General features: G+C 37.5%; 1 protein-coding gene across 1 annotated transcript; it reads left to right on the forward strand.

Annotated features, from left to right (window-relative positions):
* The first annotated feature begins 1,506 nt into the window (after positions 1-1,506).
* On the forward strand, positions 1,507-17,035 carry LOC103443182 (callose synthase 7-like). The gene is made up of 42 exons (XM_070804626.1): positions 1,507-1,801; positions 4,322-4,422; positions 4,864-4,976; positions 5,059-5,146; positions 5,232-5,342; positions 5,457-5,618; positions 5,744-5,833; positions 5,954-6,045; positions 6,158-6,281; positions 6,712-6,846; positions 6,942-7,018; positions 7,098-7,185; positions 7,501-7,623; positions 8,508-8,625; positions 8,747-9,078; positions 9,316-9,368; positions 9,558-9,618; positions 10,086-10,167; positions 10,261-10,310; positions 10,425-10,511; positions 10,624-10,719; positions 10,952-11,046; positions 11,132-11,213; positions 11,299-11,462; positions 11,564-11,687; positions 11,815-11,918; positions 12,029-12,131; positions 12,217-12,368; positions 12,614-12,723; positions 12,814-12,933; positions 13,011-13,079; positions 13,185-13,383; positions 13,478-13,589; positions 13,699-13,821; positions 13,932-14,050; positions 14,156-14,239; positions 14,312-14,424; positions 14,501-14,730; positions 15,022-15,819; positions 15,928-15,978; positions 16,125-16,310; positions 16,615-17,035. The coding sequence occupies exons 1-42, from the start codon at positions 1,588-1,590 to the stop codon at positions 16,861-16,863; spliced, it is 5,784 nt and encodes a 1,927-aa protein (XP_070660727.1). The 5' UTR covers positions 1,507-1,587; the 3' UTR covers positions 16,864-17,035.
* Positions 17,036-17,039: the final 4 nt, after the last annotated feature.

Here is a 17,039-nt window from a genome sequence, read left to right on the forward strand (position 1 = left end):
GCTTGTCCATATTAAATATCGAACCAGCATGTTGGTCAGACCGTTTGACCCAAATAATGAACAACAACAATCATTTACATGTCGTTCGTATTCATTATTTTTTCTATTTTATATCATTTGTAGTCATCATTTTCATTTTCGTTCGCATTCTAATATGCTCGAAATATTAGAAAGCTAACAATAAAAATATAGAATTGTTATTTGCACTAAAAAAAATAAAATTCATGTTGTACTATTTACAAGTGTATTTTTCTTTCTAAGCAACTCTGTCCCATATATCACAATTTGTACCCACACACATGTGGGCTGAACTTCTTTTGGATGGTAGGCGATCGCCCGTATCTCAGGTCTTGATGGTAACGGGGTCGTGCACGTCACCCTCTGCCACGAGAAGTTGGACTTCATCCAGGGGAGGCAGATCCAGATCAAGCCCCCCACGTTAAAATTTATAATTTTCATGTCTCTCGTTTACAAGCTTCAGTATTAAAACCCAGTCGTTATTGTGGGCCAAATAGAGAAGAAAGCAACAGCCAAGTTTCTCCATTTTTCTATTCGAATTGGGAATTTCTGAGGAATTGGGTGATCTTTCGAAAAGTTGGGAGTTTTCTGAGGAAATTTGAAGGTTTTGGGAAATGGGTTTTCGTTAATTTGATGTGAATGAAAAACTCATTGATGAGTTTTTGGAGTAGAAGTGATTGGTTTGATGTTTTTTTAAGGAGATCTAAATCCCTTTTTTTTTTAAAACTACATGTATGTACACGACGGAATTATTCTCATCTTTTTTTCTTTCCTCCCTTTATCTTGCACTTTATTTTTTATTTTATTATTTTTATAAAAAAAAATATATAAAATATTGATGTGGCTTATCCTAACTATTCAAGTATGAAAGGGCGAAAGAGGATAGAGATTAGAACAAGAGAAAATCTTGTTTCGTACACTACATGCACGTAGCTCTCTTTAAAATAAAATAAAAAAATGATGCAACGAGTTGTGAGCTTTTACAATTTATATGTGAGTAGTCATTTCGCTTTTATGCATGATGTGCATGGAGTTGCATGGTGGGCACATGAGTGATTTTTCCTATTTTAATTAAAAAATTAAGAAAATTGATCATATATGTCAATTTCTCGGATATTACACGTGTCACCCTCCTGGCTTTAGGGGTCCCCACCTTCTTTCTTCTTTGCGGAGTCACAGTCCCCGCCCTGTTAACTTCGAAAACTAAGCAAATTCCGGTGAATTTAGAAAGCAGCCTCTCCGACAGCAGAAACACCCAAAAAAAAAAAAAAAACACTTCCGCGCAGCTGATGAAGATTTGTTTATCACAATTCTCTAATTCTAAAAGCAAAAGCACTTCAAAAGGCATCTGAAACCCTCCCATATATCACCAATTCCTTTCTTGCTTCGAGAGCAAAAACACACTTTGCTCTCCTTTTCCCCACCTCCTTCCCAAAGTATCTCTCTCTCCTATATTTCCCTCTTTAAATAGCTGAAAAGATCACATCATATCTTCGCAAAATCCCACACTGAATAAGTGAGAGCTGAAACCGAGAGGAGACTGCCGAGGATTGGCGGTGCTTTTCGGAAATGGCGAGCTCCAGCGGTACGAAGAACAAGTTCCGGGGGCCGTCTCGGTCATTTTCGAGGGCAATGACGAGAATGCCCACAAGGGTTTTGGAGTCGCCGAACGAGGACGAGTCGTTGGACAGCATAGTTGTGCCCCCGGGACTTCCCTCAATTGCTCGGATTTTTCGAGTTGCGGATGAGATTGAGAAGGACAACCCTAGGGTTGCTTATCTCTGTATGTTGTTGTTGCCCTCACGTTAGTTTGCAATTCATACTGTTTTGGAACCAAGTGACCAGAAAAAGTTTGAAATTGCTTTTTTTTTCTTTTGCATGAATTCGATCGTTTGTGTGCATAGTTTGGAACAAAATGTTAAATTGTGTTGGAAAATTTAATATTATTATATTAAATTTATTATTTGCATGAAATTAGAAGTTGTGCCTTTTGGTTGTGACTCTTCACGAATCACATATTTTCCAAAGAATATCTCAAATTCGATAAATAGGAAAGCCCTCTGTAAACATATAATAACTTTTACATTCACTTATTCATACATATCGTGCACTTGTTAGAGAGTTTTGTAGTGTCCCATTGAGTCCATATGAGGGAGTATTCAACACAATCGTGGTTCATTGGAGTCTTGTGATTTGGAGGGCTACTATTACAAGGACGTGGTCGTTGTATCCTGGGAGACAAGCGCCGATCAACCATGTAGTGGGGGGTAAACTTGTTTTAAGGACAAAATGTTCAACACTTGCTTTGACTGTATTTTCAAAATTTTCTAATCCATTACGTCATGTTCATTTAACATTGGTTACTCATGTGCATGCATTACTTTGACGCATGATTTATTTCTTGATTTTCTATGTGATTTAATATAACAATTAGACTCTATTTTTCCCACAAATCTTAAGACAAGTTTGATTGGTGTAATTGCTACTATGAATTTTCATTAGTAAAGCAATTAAATGGTTTGCATATTCTGGTTGTTGAGAAGAATTGCATATGAAAAACTTTAAGTCGTGTTATCTTTATTTGATTATGCTATTTGGATATATGACTGATATTTGATGAAAACATGGAACGACTTTGGTTACTTTACAGTGGATATCTAATGTTTTGCATTTGCATATAGATTTGTTACTTTGTGCTTGTGGAATTGTTCACCGTAAATATTTTAATATTTCTGCAAATGTTACGAGGTTGATTCAATGACTTATATGGCTTCTTTCCAGAAAAGTCAGCACTAGTATCTTTTGGAAATAGGCGTTTCCGTTGCCCATTTTCAAGTCGTGACTAGTTCATGTTTTGTAGCAGTGCGTGCATATACCGCCACTGGTGTGATATACATGATCATAATTGTAATTAACTTCAGTGCATGCATATGCATTCTCTGTGGACGATAAATGCTTCGGTGGAGGTTTCGGTGAGGGCATGGACGGTGGGGATGATGATTCCGGCGATTTGGGAGGTGGCCGTAATTTGCTGGTGAGGAGGTCGACGATGAGGATGCGGGGAGTGATGAAGAAGACATTGGAGGAGGTGTATAGGGAGTGGCGGTGGTGGGAGGGGAGGTCGGCGGAGATTTCGGGGATGGGATTGGGGTGGAAGTGGTGGAGGAGTTGGGATTTGAAGAAAGGTTGGTGGGGGGAGAGGATAAGGAGGGTGCCCTGAGAAGGAGTGTGGAGGAGGAGGAGAAGGGCGGCGATGAGTCTGGGGAGGAAGAGGACGGAGGAGAGAACGACGAGGCCGCTGCCGTTTTGAGGATCGTCGAGGAGTTCGGTTATGATGTGCTCGTGGAATTGGAGCATTTCGGGAGAGAGAGAGAGAGAGAGAGAGAGAGAGAAAGGAGTTGGAGAGTGGAGGGAGACCAAAACCAAGTTTTTGAGAGGGTTTTTCAGGGTCACGGATTCACGGGGGAGTTCTGAACTAAACAAAGTTAACAGGGTTAAGTTTTAGGTTAAGTTAAAGAATAAGTGTCAACATATTAGCAAGGATACACAAATGAGACACAATTTAGGGGACAGCAGACCTGGAGCCATTATTTTGTTGTTAATTGGTTCGTTCATAGGCCTGTGGTTGTGGCAATTTTTTGGGTGATAAGGAAATCTGAAAGGATGTTTCTTTTCACTTAGAAAACAATGTGCCGACGTGCGTTGGTGGATAGAGAAGGCCTGAAAGCTTGAGATATCATGTGTATGGGTATACACAATAGATACGCTCTGTGTGGATTTCTAACCAGGGGGTCATATATAGTGAACACATAAGATGCATGACAGCAGTAAGTAATGAAACCAATGAAATGTGAAATGCTACGATGTGAAAGTATAAAAGGAGTGCCAAGAGAAGTGCTTCTCATAGAAAGGACTTCTAAGGCTTGAAAGCCTAGAAGTAAAGACAGATAAAGAGAAAATACCTTCATTTTTTTTTTTGGTCGAAACCTTCATTGATTCCTACTTCTTAAGTATGAATCGATTAAGGTTTTTCTCACTGTAGTTGCTGTTTCCATTTCAAAAGAAAATATAAGCCAGAAAATCTTACTACGACTTATTTCCCATTAATTTTTAATCTCTATTTCCAATGCGGATAGAATTTCAATGTTCTTTGTGTAAGTGTTCCTCCTTCGCTTGGAAAGTGAGCTTCATTGTTGTTTGTGATGTGCTTGGTGTGTATGTTTTGCGTACGGCAGAAAGCACTTTCTTGATGGCAGTGGCAGAATATGTTAGTCTGTTTGGTTGATATTTTTTGTGCATTCAGGCCGCTTCCATGGATTTGAGAAGGCACACAAGATGGATCCAACATCAAGTGGTCGTGGTTTTCCACAGTTTAAGACACTTCTTTTGAACAAACTTGTAAAGGTAGACCATTAAATTGTCAATGGTTTCTTGTATTTTATTTTATTTTTCGTGAAGATTGGTATGATCTTAGAACTTCATTTATATTTCTCGTTGGTGTGTGTATGAATAGTTAACTTGTGATTTCATCTGTACGTTAATGTGGCAAGATTTATTTTATTTCTTCTTCTCCTCCTCCTTTATCCTATGTCTTCCATGATTAGAAGTTTCAAACTCAAGACCTCCTGCAATTAGAGATCTGATTCCATTGTGGACAACGATTGGACCCAAAACTTTAAGCTGTTAGGAAATAAGGGAACAATTCATACCAGGCTACCATTTTAAAATAATCTTTAAGGCTAATCCTAACTCTAAAATATCATTACCAATATCTATATTAGATGAAGTGCTTTTTGAAAATGAATTGAAGTGTCTTTATATTTCTTAAAATTTTATTCGTTGCAGGACGAAATAGTGACAAAACATCAGCTTGCTAAATCTGATCCACAAGAAATTGTGAAGTATTACCACCAATTCTATGAGAAAAATATCAAAGATGGAGAGTACACAAAGAAACCGTAAGGCTTGTCTTTGATTTTTGATATGCTTGATTAATTGGATTAATCATTATCTTATACTTTTGGACACTAACTCTTGAAGGGAAGAGATGGCTAAGAATTGTCAGATTGCAACAGTACTTTATGATGTGCTCATGACAGTGGTACCTCAATCCAAAATAGACAAACAGGTTTGATTTTTATGATTTGGGGATGCGCAAGTCCTTAACAGACAGTTTGATACCGAAGGCACTGAAAATAATTTTGTCGTTACAGACACTGAAGATGGCTGAAGATGTCAAGAAGAAAAGGGAGCAGTTTGTCAACTATAACATTCTTCCGTTATATGGTGGTGGTGTTAAACCAGCAATTATGGAACTTCCCAAGGTTGTACGTGCGCAGTATATGTGATTTCCATTCCTCTCTGATTTAGTTTCATGAAATCTTATTTTTCTCTATTGCTTACTGCTTTACCGTCTTATTTTCACCTGCAAATATTAGATCAAAGCAGCGCTCCGTGCTCTACAAAATGTGAACTGTCTTCCAATGCCAAGATTTCATGTAAAACCCACGAATCCTTATGACATGTCAACAGCGCCTACAGAGAGGATTAAACCTGTCAATGATATACTCGATTGGCTTTCTTATATTTTCGGGTTTCAGGTAACTTCTGCCCTAAATACCCATCTCCTTCCTCTTACCTTGGTTCTTATATGCCATAGGTCCGAAACTTTTATTGGTATGCTAACCTTAAGTTTCTTAATGGATTGCTTTTTTGTGGTTTGAAGAAAGGAAATGTGGCGAATCAGAGGGAACACTTACTCTTGCTACTTGCCAACATGGACGTAAGACATAGAAATCTTGAAAATTTCACTGAGGTACATCTGTGTTCCTTTGAGATGCTTTGTGTTTATTTTTTGCTTTGAGTTTTACAGGCTCCCATTTTTCTTTTCTGTATTTTACGTGATGATTAAAGATTAACAGAAAGCTTATTGCAGTTGAACAGTGCCACTATACAACAATTGAGTGAGAAAATTTTTAAGAATTATCGTTCCTGGTTTAACTATTTGCATTGTAAATCAAATATTAGGTGAGTGTTATAACTTGTGCCTTAATTTGAATTCATATAGAGTTTTCACCATTTCAGCACTCCTAATTTTCATTTGGTATCTCTGTCCCTCCCTCCTCCCCCAACTTTTAAGATTCCCTCCGGGTGAAGAGAGACAACAATTGGAACTTATTTACATTGCGCTCTATCTTCTCATATGGGGTGAAGCTTCAAATATTCGGTTCATGCCTGAATGCTTATGCTATATTTTCCATCAGGTATGTATGCTTTCTTTTCATATTAGCTCATCAAGATGAATAGTCTGGAGTTTCATGTCATAACATCAGTTTTTTTTCTAGACAGTGGCCCATTATTTACGAAAATCACTTTGAGAATGACCAAATCTTTTAGTAGTTTTCATTATTTTCTTCGTTTCTTATTATAGCTAGCCTCCTGATAGCAAACTTGATTTTGAAACCAATTCCTCACCATTTATTAAAACAGTAGAAGAACAAAATGAAAGTCTATAAGTACATACTAGTGAGTTGCAAAGTAAAACATAAAAATCTAGTCTACGACATAAATATTATACTGTAAGTTTGTAGAGAATCATGCTTGTTCTTAGTACACAACTTTTTCAGAAGTTTCACTTTTACATGTCCTGAAACTTATAAGGTTTGATAACACTTTTCTTCCATAATTGTTAAGATGGCCAATGAGGTATATGGAATTTTATCTCGCAATGCTCATCCGGCTAATGGAGAAATATACGAAACAACAGCACGGGATGAAGAATCTTTTCTGAGGGATGTTGTAACTCCAATCTACCAGGTCTTGTACAAGGTAAGGATTGTATTCCACTGCCTGTATTTCTCCACAAGAAGCATTTTTATTACAATTTTGTAATTCAAAAGTTGAATCTCTTTTTTGTTGCGAAGGAAGCAAAGAGAAACAAAAATGGCAAGGCAAGTCATTCAAGATGGAGAAATTATGATGATCTAAATGAATACTTTTGGTTAGTATCTTTGATGGTAAATTTTGCTTTCGGTCCATTTCAGATATAAATAGCTGAAAGACCTGTTTATTGCTTCTAGGTCCGACAGTTGTTTTAGGCTAGGGTGGCCAATGGACCCTAAAGCAGATTTTTTTAGGCATTCAGATGGGATTCAACCAACAAAGGAGGTACTTATCTTTGTTGAGGTTGTTTGTTTATAAATTTGAGTGGGGGATGGTCAACTTAGACATATTCGGAAACATTTTATTTAATATCTCATTCCAGTGTTTTATTCAGAAGAAACAAAACTCCTATTGCTACACAAAGTTGACTAAAATTCCTCTTCTCTTATGAGTTGGACTTTTCTGTGTGCTACATGTGCACGGAAACATGTCCATAATGCACAATGTTTGCATACATGAACATAATTTGTGTCTGCACATGCATAGGATTTTTTTTTTCCTTTTTCTTAATAAATTTGTATTCATCTGCATGTTTAATAGACGCCAAATCAAGCTGCCGGTGGGAGGAGGAAACCTAAAACAAATTTTGTAGAAGTTCGAACATTTTGGCACCTCTACAGAAGTTTTGATCGAATGTGGATATTCTTGATATTGGCTTTTCAGGTAGTCTTAATTTATAATTATATGTTTATAGTTTGAGTAATGACTCCAAACTCCCTTAGAGTTCTCAAATTCCCAATCCTGATATACACTAAACTCCATGTCGTAAGTGTCTTTCAACAATGGTAGCTTTTCTATTTTCAGTGTGATCTTATAAGTAATGTACTCTCTTTCCTGCCCTCTCCTATCCATATTAACAAGATTGGAAAAACGAGCATACACTTCCCTTGCTTCTGAAATCACCTACATCGGCTGTGTATGCTGTTATAATATGATGATGTTGTCATTTTCCATGCCTCCTCAATTCATGTCAGGGCAGTAGTTCAAGAACTAACATGGCATAATATGTCACTTTGGTGATAGATTTTGTTTTGTTTAATTTTCAAAGCAATTTGGATTTTGAAGTCCTCTACGGAAGTGGACTTGAATTCTAAACCGTGTTTATTCAAGCTCTTTAAGCAACAATATAGGAATATTATAGTCTATACTAAATAGAAAACAAAATATAAAAAAAAATCCTATCTATGCAATCTTAAGTGGTGGTGATGGAATTTGAGAGCGATGGAAAAGAAACGAATTCGTATTCTCTTTCTACATTCTGTTTTGTTTGTGGGAGGAGGATTGGAGGTGGTGGGTGGAAAATAGGGTAATGCTTTGTTTAAGAAAAAAACCATCATCTGTGCAGCTAAGAGTGTGGCATTTTTCTTTGGGGGAGGTTTTCCATTTGAATCAAAGTTGCTACTCCTCAACAAAAATGAGGTTGATATGTTTCCTAGATAAAATAGGATGTGGTTTTAAGATGAAAGGGAGATTGGAGAATTTCTTTCTTTTAATTCTATACATTTCTTCTTGTAAAGGAGTGTGCCTCACTATATTCTGATTTTTAGGCTATGCTTATTGTTGCATGGAGTCCTTCTGGTTCTCTGACTGCTTTCTTTGATGCGGATGTCTTCAGAAGTGTTTTAAGCATCTTCATCACTTATGCTTTCCTCAACTTATTACAAGGTGGGTGTTCTTGGCATTTATTTCCCTATAATGTATACCATTATATTCTGCTCTAATGTCATGCTATCAATTTACTGACTTTTCTGTACACTTTCTTATCTTGTGTATGTACGTTCTTCAGCCACTCTGGATATAATTCTTAGTTGGTATTGTTGGAAGAGCTTGGAATTCACTCAAATACTACGATACCTCTTGAAATTTGCTGTAGCTGGTGTATGGGCTGTGGTTCTGCCTATTGGTTATTCTAGTTCTGTGCAGAGTCCTACAGGACTTCTAAAATTCTTCAACAGTTGGGCTAGGGATTGGCGGAATCAATCGTTTTATAATTATGCTGTTGCGCTCTATCTGCTTCCTAATATAATGGCTGCTGTGCTATTATTTCTTCCACCTTTACGGAGGCACCTAGAGCGCTCAAACTGGAGGATTGTCACTCTTTTTATGTGGTGGGCTCAGGCAAGCATGTCTAAAACAAATTTCTTGTTGCCTTGTTTTTTATGTGGTGGGCTCAGGCAAGCATGTCTCAGACAAATTTCTTGTTGCCTTGTTTTTTATGTGGTAGGCTCAGGCAAGCCTGTCTTAAACAAATTTCTTGTTGCCTTGTGGTTTAGATAAATGTTTTTGCTTTGTTATTTTTGCTTGAGTTATGGATATTTGAATGATTTTTTTGATGTGTTTTTGGCCATACTACAGCCAAAACTGTATATAGGAAGAGGGCTTCATGAGGACGTCTTTTCACTGCTGAAGTAAGTCAAAAGTATCTTCACTTTTATTATTTTTCTTCATCGTTTGAGAGAGGGTGTTGAATGTGTGTGGGAAAAGCTCTGAGGGGGTTCGCCATTTGCTGCTTGTCTTTCCACTCATTAGTCATTACTATGGATATTTGATTTCGGGTGCCTTTGTTCTGATTTTAACAGAATTACCTTTCTTTTCAGATATACGCTGTTTTGGATCGTTCTGCTAATCAGCAAGCTATCGTTCAGCTATTATGTGGAGGTGGTTTCTCTTCAATATTCTTCTTTGTGATCTAAACCCCTTTTTTAATTTCCATTTCTTATTCATGTTCACATACATGCACAGCAAGGCACTGGCATATTCATGTAGGTTTTAGGTACTCATTTGTACGAATCGTAACTGTATACATGGTAAATGGATGCCAAACTTCATTAACTTCCTGTTGACAAGTTGATGCGCAAATACTGAATTCATGTATAACTGGTCCTCGATCTATGGAATAACTACTCACTTTCTTGGGGTGTGATCACTTTATTTTCGGATCATGTTTCACTTTATTTATTTTTTTAATTACTAATCTGTCTCCCAGACAAGCCTGTTCATAAATGGGGGTAAGGCTAGCCAACATTCACCTCTCCCAGACCCTGCGTAAAGCGGGAGCCTTGTGCACTGGGTACGACCTTTTCTTTTTTTTTTTACTAATCTGTATTTGTATATTACAATAACAGATACTGCCACTTGTTGCACCAACAAAAATAATAATGAAGATGCCTATAAGTAATTATCAATGGCATGAGTTCTTTCCAAATGGTAACATTTCAAACTTTGCCATACCGCTTTTACTTAAAACGTTTTTAACTGTAGCCTGTGCTTACTACAAATTCACATTTGGAACTGCTGTAGTAACTCATAATATTGGCGTTGTTATTGCAATATGGGCTCCAATTGTCCTGGTAAGTGAACCGCTGAAGAAATTCTGTTCGAGTGAAAACTGTCATGTGATAAAATTTGCATTTCTTGTACATGCTTATGTAAATTATCACTTTTTAATGATTATTGGTGTATAGGTTTATTTTATGGATGCTCAAATATGGTATGCAATATTTTCTACTATCTTTGGTGGAATTCATGGAGCCTTCAGCCATTTGGGTGAGGTTGGTGGCAAATTTGTTCTCTGTTTTACATTTAACATGTCTATATCTGTCTCCGCCTCTCAGCTAGTCTTGGCTTCTTCCCGTGATCCCTTTATAACTATTTGTCTCTCAGATACGGACCCTTGGGATGTTGAGGTCTAGATTTGAGTCTGTGCCTTCTGCTTTCAGTGATCGTCTTATGCCGTCACCAAATGAGGATGCAAACGAGGTAGGACCATTGATGGTACTAATTTAATCACTGTTTTCATATTGCTCTATAGTACATGGAATTTAAGTTGATTTTGCCCCGCATGATATATTTCATACCACACATAAATGATTTGCACACCACATACTGATGCAGGTAATTTGTTTGGTACTTCTTGTCAATGAAAAAAACATGACCTGAAATCTTTTTTCTTCCATATCTTTGACTAAAAGTAGACACTTTGATGTGGCAGAATGAGGAACGCCAACGAAAGAACATTGCTAATTTCTCTCACGTTTGGAATGAGTTCATAACTTCAATGCGAGGGGAAGACCTTATCAGCAATAGGTTAACTGCTTCTTGCTCTCTAATTTACCTTTCAACGCAGTTTTAGCAAGTTGCTGATTATATCCGATCAAAATAAACCGTACAGAGATAGAGATCTGCTGCTTATTCCATATTCATCAGGTTATGAGTCTGTTGTCCAGTGGCCTCATTTCTTGCTTGCTAGTAAGGTATATATTTTACACGTCTTCATATGTTAATTTTATGTACAAATCCAATCAGTAACTCTTATTATTGTTTTTTTCACTTGTAAAGATTCCGATAGCATTAGACATGGCAAGATATTTTAAGGGGAAGGCAGATGATGATTTATTTAGAAAGATTAAGAGTGATAATTGTATGTACTCAGCATTAACTGAATGCTATCAGACACTCAGGGATATTATATATAGCCTTTTGGAAGATGAAGCGGATAAGAAGTAAGTCAGAAGCATACCAGTTTGAATGTCATAGATAACCAGAATTGGCTTGGACAATTTTATCCTCCCTATTATAAAGTATGTTTCATCTTGCATAACAGGATTGTAGAGTGGATATGCTCTGAAGTAGACAGTAGCATACAGCAGCAGAGATTTTTGACTAAATTCCGCATGAGCGGGCTGCTATTTCTTAGCGAGAGGTTGGAGAAATTTCTAAAGCTCTTGGTAACATACTTCCTTCGATGCCTTTCTAAAATTTTTAGTGCTGAGTTATTCAGTAATGAACTGATAGTCTAGACAATGTTGACATTATACATTTCCTTTCTGAGTACTTAAGTTGGTGCGTTTGCAGCTAGACGCAGATGAGTATGATGATAATTCCATGCGTCAGATAATCAATGTCCTTCAAGATATCATGGAGATTATCACACAGGATGTTATGATCAACGGCCATGAGTGAGTTCTAAGAAATAAGTGCATTCTGGTGACAGAACAAAAACTGAAATAACCACCAAATGGGCCTTTCCATCTCCTGTGCTTTTATGGTTTTGTTCTTCTCTGTGTAGAATACTGGAGGCAGCACAATACTTTGATTCTCAAAATGTCAAGAAGGAGCAAAGATTTCAAAAGCTTAAGATTGACCATAGACATAAGGGTTGGAGGGAGAAGGTAACTTTGGGAAACATTCTTTTGTTGTTGACATTAACTGATTATCTAAGATTTTTGGTTCTTACTATCTTCTATGTTAACATAGGTAGTCAGACTTCATTTGCTTTTGACCGTCAAGGAGTCTGCCATCAATGTCCCTCAAAACTTGGATGCTCGCAGGCGCATCACCTTCTTTGCAAACTCCTTATTCATGAACATGCCACGTGCTCCCAAAGTTCGTGACATGCTCTCATTCAGGTCTGTCATTGTAAACGCTAAGTTTGTCAATGGAATAAGGAAATAACAAAAAAAGCCCCCCTTTTGACATGTTTTTGAGACTTGTTTGAAGTTGAAAGATCAATATGGTTTTTCTTCCAACATTTGTGTTGAAGATATATGTCTCTTTCCTTTTTCAAAATTTTCTTTTTCAAAATTTTCTTTTATGCTTCGGGATCTGATAATTGCTAAAATAAGTTCAATATTCTTCCTGATTTATGGTTCAGTGTTCTGACTCCTTATTACAAAGAAGATGTCATCTATTCTGATGAGGAACTTAATAAAGAAAATGAGGATGGGATCTCAATTTTGTTCTACCTGCAGAAAATATATCCTGGTGCGTGTCAGTCTCATATCTGCATTATTCTTTTCATTTTTTGAATTGACTTGAACTTACCCTTGCCAACCAACTATGATTGCCAATTAGATGAATGGAAAAATTTCCAGGAACGGCTAGAAGATCCTGAGAATGAGATTCCTGGGAAGGACAGATCAGAGTTAACCCGTCAGTGGGTATCTTACAGGGCACAGACACTTTCTAGAACAGGTCTGGATTAATGAGTAAATTGGTCTCTTGTATTTAAATATGTGATCTTATACTTTTCATCTGTATTTTTCTGCTAGTGAGAGGGATGATGTACTATAGGAGGGCTTTAGACCTTCAGTGTGTCCTGGAAACAGCAGGAGATAGTGGTTAGTGGTTTCTGTAACAGATAATGTGTTTCAAGGGCAATGTTATCTGATTTTGGTTCCAAAATTTTGTAAAAGCTAGTAAAGTGGCATATGGTTATGTTGCAGATTTTTTGGGAGGCTACCAAACCTCAGGGTTAAGCGAAAATGATGAGCAGGCTGAACAGGCTTTTCTAGATCGTGCACAAGCTCTGGCAGATTTGAAGTTTACATATGTACTTTCTTGTCAGGTCTATGGTGCTCAGAAAAATTCCAATGAAGCCCGGGATAGAAGTTGTTACACTAATATCCTGAAGCTGATGCAAACGTGAGTCAATATTGCCATAGGATGAACAATGAGTAGATTCCTTTGCTATTTAAATTGTCGATGGCGTCGTTTAATATGTAAACTTTTTTTGTAGGTATCCATCTCTACGTGTTGCTTACATAGATACAACGGAGAAGCAAGTGAATGGAAAACCCCAAAAAATTTACTTTTCTGTTCTGGTCAAGGGAGTTGGCAAATGGGACGAGGTATGGAAAATTACTGCTTGTTCTATGCGCCATATCGAATGTAGTGAACAGTTAATAACGAATCTAGTGAACAGTTAATAACGAATACTTCCTTTTCTTGCATTGCTAGGAAATATACCGTATCAAGCTTCCAGGTCCTCCTACAGAGATTGGTGAAGGAAGACCTGAAAATCAAAACCACGCCATTATCTTTACTCGCGGAGAAGCCCTGCAGACAATAGACATGAATCAGGTAGCTCTCCTTGTGTCTTTATGTAAAAAGTATATACAAAGTGGGTCATTTTTACCTTCTTATTGCCCGAAAGAGGAAAAAAGGGTGTTATATTCATCCTCTTTTTCCAGGATAATTACTTTGAAGAAGCTTTCAAAATGAGAAATGTGTTGGAGGAATTCCTAAAGCATCGTCGTGGGAACCGAAAACCCACAATATTGGGTCTAAGGGAGCATATTTTCTCTGGAAGGTCAGCCTTTCAATATATCTGTTCAAAATTTATGGACCTTAATGGGATGGTTAGTGGCAATTGTCGCGTTATATGCCTATTTTTCTTTTCCTTCTTAATGTACAGTATTTCATCACTTGCTTGGTTCTCGTCGAATCAAGAAACCAGTTTTGTAACCATTGGTCAAAGAACTTTGGCAAATCCACTGAGGTAAGCCTTAAGTTACATTTGACTGAGCCACATTCTAATACCTATCTATCTAATGTCATTCCAACTTGACAGGGTACGGTTCCATTATGGTCATGCTGATATATTTGATAGAATCTTCCACATAACAAGGGGTGGCATAAGCAAAGCTTCAAAAGTAATAAACTTGAGCGATGATATATTTGCAGGTAATTTTCCGTTCTTGACACGATAATCCACTAATTTAGTATTATATCTGCGGACTAATTGTGTTGATGCCTTCAGGGTACAATTCAACTATGCGTGGGGGATTTATAACGCATCACGAGTATATCCAAGTAGGCAAGGGGCGTGACATGGGAATCAACCAATTATCACTTTTTGAGGCTAAGGTTTCAAATGGAAATGGAGAACAGACACTTAGCCGTGATGTTTACCGGCTTGGGCGTCAGTTTGATTTCTTCAGAATGCTGTCCTTTTACTTCACAACAATTGGATTCTATTTTAGTAGTATGGTATGCTAGTGAGAACTAATCTCATTTGTCTTTTAATTCATGTTTGAAAGATTATATATGTTACTGGCAATGTCCTTGACAGGTACAATAGTTATAGATGATAAAGCGGCCAGCCGTATTCACAATAAATTGATTGAATCTGAGAATTGTATAAACAGGAAGGGCATTATTAGAGTTTCGAGGATGCGTTTTGGTTGTCTTTGGCTTTATGTGTTTATGTACTTGAAGGGGTATGGTATTTTACAACTGACCTATGTATTGCAGCTTGACACGGACATTATATTGTTTCAGGTAACTGTACTGGTCGTATATGTGTTTTTATATGGACGTATGTACATGGTTATGAGTGGGTTAGAGAACGAGATCATGGAGAATCCAGCCATACATGGGAACAAAGCCTTCGAAGAGGCTTTGGCTGCCCAGTCTGTCTTTCAACTGGGCTTGTTGCTTGTGCTTCCCATGGTAATGGAAATTGGCCTAGAGAAAGGGTTCCGCACTGCCTTGGGTGATTTTGTCATCATGCAGCTGCAGTTGGCCTCTGTTTTCTTCACATTCCAACTTGGAACAAAAGCCCATTACTATGGAAGGACAATCTTACACGGAGCATCTAAATACCGTGCAACTGGCCACGGTTTTGTTGTCCACCACGCAAAGTTTTCCGAGAATTACAGACTCTACTCACGCAGTCACTTTGTGAAAGGGTTGGAAGTGCTGATTCTGCTGATTGTTTATGGAGTCTATGGGCAATCTTATGGGAGTTCAAATCTTTTTCGGTTCATCATTTTCTCCCTGTGGTTTCTGGTTGCTTCATGGTTGTTTGCTCCTTTCATATTCAATCCATCCAGCTTTGACTGGCAGAAAATTGTAGATGATTGGACAGAGTGGAATGGGTGGATGGCAAACCATGGTCGTATTGGGATATCACCTGACAAAAGTTGGGAATCATGGTGGAATGAAGAACAGGAACACCTCAAATACACAGGTTTCCGGGGAAGAATTCTTGAGATAATACTTGCGTTTCGGTTCCTTATTTACCAATATGGAATTGTTTACCACCTTGATATAGCTCATCACAGCAAGAGTTTACTGGTAATATTCGTGTTCCATTATATTTGACTAGTTGTTCTCCTGTTGGCCTATAAATAGTTGTTTAGCCTTGAGGCCTAATTTTTACGACTTTTTTCAATTTCTTTGCAGGTTTATGGACTTTCTTGGGTGGTTCTGGTAACTGTTCTTCTCGTTCTAATGGTATGCAAATAAAAATCACTAATAACTAATAAGTATGTTTGATGCAAGGTTGTTTGGACTTGGTTTTGACTGGATTACAGATAAAAATGTTACTTGCCGGATAATATGATATATTTGATACTGCTTATTTTGCATGTTTCCTTCAGATAGTTTCCATGGGTGGACGAAGATTTGGCACCAACTTTCACCTCAGGTTCAGGATTTTGGAAGCCCTTCTGTTTCTTGGTTTCATGTCAGCCATGACTGTCCTATTTGTTGTTTGCGGCCTTACCATTTCAGATCTATTTGCTGCAATCCCTGCCTTTCTACCAACAGGCTGGGCCCTTCTTCTGGTAAGTTAAAATGTTTTATGGAGTTTAAGCGTTGAGAGTTTTTTCATTTCGAAATACCACTCTCAAAATTATGCTTAGAAACAAGGGAATTTTAACGAAAAACACCGGTACTGTTTACTTTAACGAAAAACCATATTTTTACACTAAAAAGTCAATCCTGGTACTATTCACTTTACCCTTTATTTTGTCCTTATGATTAAAACTCAAATTTTTCAAACCTTTTTCATTAGTTTTCCTTAAAAGAATGTCCCAAACTTTTCCTAATTGTATTCATTAAACCAGTTGTTTGTTTCGTTGTTTCAAGATCGGACAAGCATGCAGGCCGGTGTTCAGCTGGCTAGGATTCTGGGAATCAATCAAGGAGCTTGGAAGAGCGTACGATTACATAATGGGACTAGTAATCTTCATGTCGATAGCCATTTTGTCATGGTTCCCGTTTGTATCACAGTTCCAAACACGTATCCTCTTCAACCAAGCATTCAGCAGAGGCCTGCAGATTTCCAGGATTCTTGCAGGAAGGAGAGACAGGACTGCTTCTTGGACAGAAACTTAAAAGTTTCCATCTACATTGAAGCTTTTAGCATCTCTAAGTTCATATCCGTGATTAGAATATAACTAGATAGTAATGCCCGCGCGTTGCTACGGGATTACAAAATGCATGAATAATTATGTTTGAACGACTACAAAAGTTTAATCTAATATAATCAGCAGATTTTTTATTTTCAGCTA

The sequence above is a fragment of the Malus domestica genome, chromosome 09 (genome assembly GCF_042453785.1).
Source record: "Malus domestica chromosome 09, GDT2T_hap1".
In the NCBI taxonomy this organism is placed as follows: domain Eukaryota; kingdom Viridiplantae; phylum Streptophyta; class Magnoliopsida; order Rosales; family Rosaceae; genus Malus; species Malus domestica.